The sequence below is a fragment of the Bos taurus genome, chromosome 22 (assembly GCF_002263795.3).
Source record: "Bos taurus isolate L1 Dominette 01449 registration number 42190680 breed Hereford chromosome 22, ARS-UCD2.0, whole genome shotgun sequence".
Classification (NCBI taxonomy): domain Eukaryota; kingdom Metazoa; phylum Chordata; class Mammalia; order Artiodactyla; family Bovidae; genus Bos; species Bos taurus.
The window spans coordinates 16,724,647-16,732,199 of NC_037349.1; the positions used below are offsets into that span (position 1 = coordinate 16,724,647).

At 44.5% G+C, this 7,553-nt stretch overlaps 1 protein-coding gene across 1 annotated transcript; it reads right to left on the reverse strand.

Moving 5' to 3' along the window:
* Positions 1-7,553, reverse strand: BRK1 (BRICK1 subunit of SCAR/WAVE actin nucleating complex). Its single transcript, NM_001114510.2, has 3 exons — positions 7,425-7,553; positions 1,180-1,262; positions 1-909 (listed from the first exon to the last, which is right to left on the reverse strand). Exons 1-3 carry the CDS (start codon positions 7,540-7,542, stop codon positions 883-885), a joined length of 228 nt encoding a protein of 75 aa, NP_001107982.1. The 5' UTR covers positions 7,543-7,553; the 3' UTR covers positions 1-882.

The following is a 7,553-nucleotide window of genomic DNA, read 5'->3' on the forward strand; positions in this document are numbered from 1 at the left end:
TTCAACACTGTATATTTTATTGGAGCATAAAGTCCCTACATAGTAAGTACTTGGTAAATGTCTGCTGAATGACCAAAGGATCCCCAGGATGAATGAGCTCAAAGTCCGAATATGGGGGCTCCAGCTTGCAAGCCACCTAGGCTTTGATCAAACGGCTACATCTGAAAGTTTTGTTAGATTAAGAATCCCACACATCAGATTTCTGTGAAAGAGGTGTACCCCGTCTCTAGCTCCTCTCCCCACCACAATCACAGCAGTCAGATAAAGTTGAGGAGTTTATTAGGGAAATATGAGAGGTAAAGACACCCCAAATGACAGACAGAAAACTCTGAAAATGTCCCTTTTCAAGCCAAGTGGGGGCCTGGCCTTGACCTCCCCAAAAGGACAAGAAACTGGTGGGTTAGCAACAACATTCTCTGGCAGCCACCTCACCAGGGCATCTCAGCCAGGACTGCTTCCTACCCCCAGCCAAAGGTGGGAATAAGACAAGGACTGTTTATAGAATCAATGCACAGGCAATGAGAGCTATAAGGAAAGACTGAGAGAGAGAGAGAGAGAGGTGGGGAGGACCTTGACAGAGTCCCAGGTTTTTGGCTCTCAGTGCCTCAAATGTGTTGACATGTAGTTCTACAGAATGTTACTGCAGAGGTAAAATGCCTAACAATGTTTCCGAGAGGGCCCCGGACTCCTCCCCACACGCCACATCACACTTCTGGGTGTGCATGGCAGAGCCCAAAGGCCACACTTTTGAAAAAAAGAAAAACAAGAATAAGCCCTGTTGTTCTTTAAGGAGAGAGGAAGGAGCTGAAGGCTGCTGGGGCCTTTCCCACGAGAGGCTGGCTGCTGTAAGAGCAAACTTCCCAGCAGCAGCATGGCACAGTCCTAGGTGAGGGTTTCACCTTTTGTCACCTGTCAAAGGAAAACTGACAATTAGATAAACTCAAAAGCAATAGAGAGTCTAAAATTTTATTAAATTTTTATATCTTAGGTAGCTGGGGAGTGGTAGAAAAAGGGGACAGCTTCGGAGTCCCAGAAAGCAGGTTTAAGTTCAGGCAAGGTACTTAACTTCTCTAAGCCTGTTTCTGCTTCCCAGTTTTTGCAGCAACAAGTGAGAATGTGTATTCTCTCTCACACAGCCACACCTGCCTCATGAGGACGCCCGGTGCCCGGCATACTCACCCTGGCTTCTATGTACTCTATTCTCCGCTCAAGAGCTGTCAATTTCTCATTTAGTGTTGCGAGTCTTGAGCGACAAGACATATCTAGTAAAAGAAGACAGACGTTCAGGATTAATGCCATTCCAGACATAGACACACGCCAGCCCCCTAAGATGAAGAGGAGGAATGCTGTATCATGCAAGGCACAAATGGGAGCGAGTGGGCAAAGCAAGGCAGTGGGAGGATAAGGTAAGAAGTATCTTAGGAACACAGCTGCTTAGGGAGGATCTGCTTAACCTCCTACCAAATGTGACAGGCAGAGAATACTGCTCCCCACAAGATGTCCAGACTTTAATCCCCAGAACCCACAAATATGTATCTCACAGGCAAAAGGACTTTGCAGATGTGGCTAAGGTGAAGGACCTTGAGATTCTGGATTACCCAGATGGACCCCATGTAATCACAAGTCCATAAACGTAGACATGAAAGGCACGAGAAAGGCAGAAGGAGGACAAGGGATGTGAGTGGGATTCAACCTGTCATCAAAGGCTCCAAAGATGGAAGAAGGAGGCCATGACCCAAGGGATGCAAGTGATCTTTAGAAGCTGGGCATAGTCCTTAGTTGACAACCAGCAAGGAAATACAGATCTTATTCTTACAGCTGCAAGAGAATGAGTTCTGCCCACAAGCTATGGGCAAGGAATCAGCTCCTCTCCTAGAACCTCCAGCTGAGGAGGGAGGCTCTGGGCTGACACTGATTTCACCTCAGCAAACCACTGCTGGACTTCAGATGTACATGACTTAAGATAATAAATGTATGTGGTTTGTGTGACTACATTTGTGGTAATCTGTTATGGCAGCCATAGAAAATTTAAAAAAAACTGATACACCAAGGCTGTACAGATGGCCACTTGATAATTAATGGGCAAACCAAGAGTTTCCAAGAGAGGGGAAATGATAAGAGGAAGAAAATAATCTTAAGAGGGAAGAACAGTAGAGGTCAAGGAAGCAGCAGACCCTAGAAGGACAGAAGGTGTGGTGCTGCTGAGCTCGTGGAGGCCCTGCCACGCTGCTGCTCTTGGGGCCCTTGATGACCCAACAGTCCCTGCACAGGCCTTTTGGAACAAGAGAAAACCTGGAGAGCATCAAAAACCCTGTGGGGCCTGCCTTCCATCTGCAAAAGTTTCCTTTTCTTCCTCTAATTTTTCCAGTCTCTTTTACCACCTCGCCCAAAAGGAAACCTAGACTTGCTCTAGGATACCTTTTCCCTACAAAACTTCTCAACAGAAATCACTTGACCACTCTTCCTCCAACTGTTCTCCACATTCCAGGCACGCTAATTATTCCCACCCTCCTCCAACACTGATGTTCAGGCATCACTCAATAATCCCCACTTCTGAAGTTCTAAATATCTGCTCTCCAAGACAGTCTCCCACCCAGTGATTTAACACTTAGCTCACAATCCTCCCTTTCAACTTTTCCCTAGATGTTATGTAAAAGTACTTCAGCACCCAATTTAAGAAATCTCCCACACCCTGATTCTTGCCTCGACTTTCATCCCATCAAGTCCAAATCTTAACTCATCCTGCCTGCCTCAGCATTCTCCTTCAAGTCCATTCAAAGTGGACCTCTGAGAGGTCTTTGCCAAGTGGACATAATCCTCCCTCTTCTGTAAGGATTTGCCTATCCTGGACACTGTTCCTTCTTCCTTTAAATATTGGGTTTGTTTTTTTTAAACACCAAAACCAGTCTTTATTGGGGTAAGCCAATTAACAATGTTGTGATAGTTTCACGTGAACAGTAAAGGGACTCAGCCATACAAATACATGTTCTTGGCAGGGGGGTGGTGTGTGTATGTGTGTGTATGTGTGTTTAACCTGCAAGTGCTGCTGCTTCGAATTCCCAGGCCCAATAGGACCTAATCTCTTTTCAGCCTGGTTTTTAGAAGCTCAAAGGCTATTCAGAATGAGCACGCGTGTTATCACCGACAACCTGTCATTTCCCATAAAAAAAAGTCATGGCCACAATGAAGGGGTGGGGTGGTGAGAGGGAGGGTTCCTTCCTGGGTGGCTGTTCTGTTCCAGCTCTGTCAATCTGGTGATGAGTCAGAATCCAAGAACAACACTGTGTTACTGGCCTGCACAGATAAGCACTGCTGAAAATGTAACACGTTAAACTCTAGAAACTTCAGTCATATTTCAGATTCCATTAAATAATACTGGTTCAAACAAAATACTGGGAAGGAACCTGGCAGCTGGACAAATTTGAAACCACAATGCATTTATATGTACATTATCATCAGACTTTAACTGAAAACGCCATGTGTCCTCATCAGGGTGTTTAACAGTGTGCATACATGACCACTGCTAACAAATGCCAGTTATCAAACAACTTCTCTGAACTCTTACTGCACATAACTTTAGCCTACAAAAATCAACACTGTCTTTCTCATAAGATCTTATTTCTCCAAAGTTGCTCAGTCATGTCTGATTCTTTGCAACCCTACTGACTGTAGCCTACCAAACTCCTCTGTCCACTGGATTCTCCAGGCAAGAATACTGGAGTGGGTTGCCATTTCCTTCTCCAGGGGATCTCCCCAACCCAGGGCTCGAACCTAGGTCTCCCGCATTGCAGGCAGGAGACCTGAGCCACAAGGGAAGACTTTATTTCTCCAACAAAATTCTAAACCTTTTAGAAGTGGTTCTGTCCATTTACTCTTATTTATTCCTTTCTCACAGCATCTGACACACAGCTGGAGTCACAACAGGCAAGTAATATTTGTTGGCTAACTATTAAGAAAATGGAGATTTAAAAATAGCTACACACTCTGTTTTTTTGGTTACATGTCTCTGCATGTGTTCGCTTCAGAGTCAGGATAAAAAGGTATAAAAATAAAAAGCTATCATTTGTAACAATCTATTTTTAGAAACTTCATCCATTCAAAGTACAGAATAGGCCTAGTGTTAGGATGCTTGTGGTACATCATGATGCGTGTGTCCTTAGGTCCCAGTGGTCCTCCCATGCTCAAAGAGAAAACCACAAATGGATCAAAACCCTACTCTCACCAGCCAGAATCACAGGGTAAAGCTGTTCAGAGTCATTAGGTATCCTGGAAAAACAATTCCCTCTCCAAAGCACATGGCCTACAAGCCTATTATGGTCAGGGTGAGAACTGTAGGTTTGCTGCCATTTTCAAATAGCTGTAGATGCCCCCTTAGAGGAAACACCTGCTAAACCTCTGCGCCACCAAATCACATCACACACATGATACAAGCCCCGCAGCCACACATCAGAATGGAGGAGTCATGCAAATGGCTTAGAATGGGAAAATACATCCCACACTCATTCATCCTTAGTCATCCAATGCCAAGACAATGTACTCATCTATCTTTATGATTTATCCAGTTTCTCAGCCTGTTGGTCTTTGTCTAAACTCTTATATCGTGATACCGCCAATCTTTGGGACCTTGCCTCAGGTATATCTAACTGCTAAGTCAAATTGCTTTACCCTTTAATTGTGCTTCCTAATTATTTCTACTTGTAATTAACTGTTCTTTTCTTTAAAAGGCCTAAATCCACTTTCTAAAATCTTCAAAAATCACCTAGTAATCGCTAATGTTAGGCCATTACCCCCACCTTAGAGGAAAATAATGGCCGAAGCTAAGGGAAGCCATTTCTTCCAGCTCCTGAAAGACTGGAATCTTGTGTGTCTATTTCCTTAGTCTAGGACTTGCTGGAAACTAAAAAAAAAAAAGAGAGAGAGAGAGAAAAGCCTTTGTTTTCTATCTGATAAAATGTAACTCACATGTATTTGATAAAATCTCACAGCAGCATATATTTCCCTGCTTATATAGCAAGAAAAGAGATATTTCTCCTCCACAAATTCTAAGCTCAAATGCTTCAATTTTTGGTTAATTCCAAGACTCACCAACTAAAACTACAGTAACATGCCAAAAAGTTTTATGTCAGAGATGAATGCATGTTTATTATATGTTTATTAATATGATTGAAAGAGAAAGTCACTCAGTCGTGTCCGACTCTTTGCAACCCCATGGACTGTATGTAGCTTGCCAGGCTCCTCTGTCCATGGAATTCTCCAGGCAAGAACACTGGAGTGGGTGTAGCCATTCCCTTCTCCAGAGGATCTTCCCAACCCCAGGAATCAGGCTGGGGTCTCCCACATTGCAGGTGGATCTTTACCAACTGAGCCACCAGTGAAGCCCAAAAATACTGGAGTGGGCAGCCTATCCCTTCTCCAGGGGATCTTGCCGACTTAGGAATCAAACCGGGGTCTCCTGCATTGCAGGTAGATTAATATGATTAAATGCTCAGAAATGAAGTTATTACGTTATCTAGATACAAACTGGGGGAATTGAGACACTAGGTCACTTTTAATTATGAAAAACAGCCCCAGTTTAACTTATTTTAGATGCTTGATTTACTGAATTGACTTTCTTAATATTCTGTTAGGATATTCTGTCTACGTATCAGATATTAACGCCTACCATATAAATGAAGTCTTTTACTTCTGGTTTTAAAAGTAAAGGCTCTCAGGACTTCCCTGGTGGTCCGATGGCTAAGACTCTATACTCCCAATGCAAGGAGCCCAGGTTCAATCCCTGGTCAGGGAACTAGACCCCACATGCCACAACCAAAGATCCCAGTTGCCTGAACAAACGTCGAGCAGCACAGCCAAATAAATAAATATCTTTTAAAAAGTAAAAATTCTTTGTCAGTTATTTGTCCAACCACGTTCCACTGCCTCCTCAGTCTAAGCCAAAGTTTCAAAGATGCCATTCTGTCATCACTCTATCCCTCCCTGTGCATGGAATATTTTATCTGGTCCTTCCTCTGAGGAAAAGTTATGAGTATAAAGTGCCCTAAAGAGCCCTCGTAATAGTTCATCTCTCTAGGGAAGCAGAAGAGACAATCAGGAGAACTAACACTGGAAGAGTTTGCATAGAACTTTAAAAAATAACTTTAAAAAATACATGAGCTCTATGATTTCTTGACTACCATTTCCTATTACAACCACTACAGGAAGTTATACGTGTGAATTTGTGTCACTGATATAAAATTTATTCTATTCTTGTCTCTCATTAATACTAACATCACTCCCATTACCTGAGTGAGGAAATCCACCACCCCAAGACACCTTGTATGTAAATATATTAAAACATAAACAATATTCTGCTTTGTTCTGAAGCTGTCATTATTTCATCTGCAAGACAGAAATTCTTTAACGGCAGGAAAATGATGCTTTTTCCCCCACCTAGCCTAAGAGACAGCCTTGTACTCAAGACTTAGTCTCTCTTGCAGATGCCTTCTGATCAAACTTTTGCTCTGTCCTTAGACTCCTTAGGATGTGTCAGGTTCTCCAGCTAGAAAATAATTCCTTTTGAAATCTTTTCTTATACATCATTGACCCCTCCTTAATCTTAACCATTTAACACTGCTGAAAGAATGGACCAGAAGCACACCAGTTGGAAAAATGTCATTCCCACTCCTTGTGATGACATAGAAAGTCTACCAAGTGCTCAGTTCTGTCAAAGAAACACTCGAAGAACTGGAAGTAGGGGTCTCTGCTACCGGCTTGCTGTCCAGAAGGGTGTGCGACAAAGCGGAAAGAATTTAAGACTGTCACGAGTAGGTTAATGCCTAGGAAAGATTTTGCTAGAAGCAGAACACCCACTGTCGGTTTCATACTAGCAACGCAGAGATGTCCATGGCGTGACAAGATGTGGACCTTACTTTGCCCTCATCTGCTCCCGCTCAGCACAGGACAAGAAGGGACTAACAGGAGGGGCCGGAGGGGCGACTAGAAGGCTCGACCAGAAAGGAGATGGGAAACCTCTAGAGTCTTTACAGGGCAGTGACAAGATCATGCTGCATCTGAGAGCCAAGTGGGAACTGGAAACGAAGCACAGAGGAGGAAGGGAGGCGACTGAAGAGAAGAAAAGGCGCAGACGAAGGATAGGGTTGCCAGGACGTGTCCGGGAAAAGGAAAGACTCGATAATGGATCCGGGGTAAAGGCAAAGCTGCCGATGAGCTCAGTCTGGGGCAGGATAACCGCACCCCCCCTCCCCTCCGCCCCAGGGACTGTCCAGTGGAGCCCGGGGTCAGGGCGAGAGGGGGAAGGTGCGGCCTGAATGAGGAAGCGAAAATCAGCAGGAGCCTAGGGCACTCAAGACTCCCCTTCAAAGCTTCTCAGCGCCCTCGCTCAGCGGGCTTCCCTCTTCCCAGCCTCCCCCTGCTCGCCCGCTGACCGAATGAGTTGAGAAAGTCTGCGATTTTCTTGATGCTGCTGGTGATGACCTCAATGTACTCCCGGTTCGCCCAGTCCTGGTGAATCTCCCGCTGCACCGGATCCTCTTGTCCCGCCATGGCTGCTGCCC

Coding starts and splice junctions, on each gene's coding strand:
- BRK1 (NM_001114510.2), bottom strand. CDS start 7,542: ATGGCGGGACAAGAGGATCCGGTGCAGCGGGAGATTCACCAGGACTGG. Junction 1,263..7,424: donor AGACTTTCTCAACTCATTCG/GTCAGCGGGCGA, acceptor TTCTTTTACTAG/ATATGTCTTGTCGCTCAAGA. Junction 910..1,179: donor TAGAGTACATAGAAGCCAGG/GTGAGTATGCCG, acceptor TTCCTTTGACAG/GTGACAAAAGGTGAAACCCT.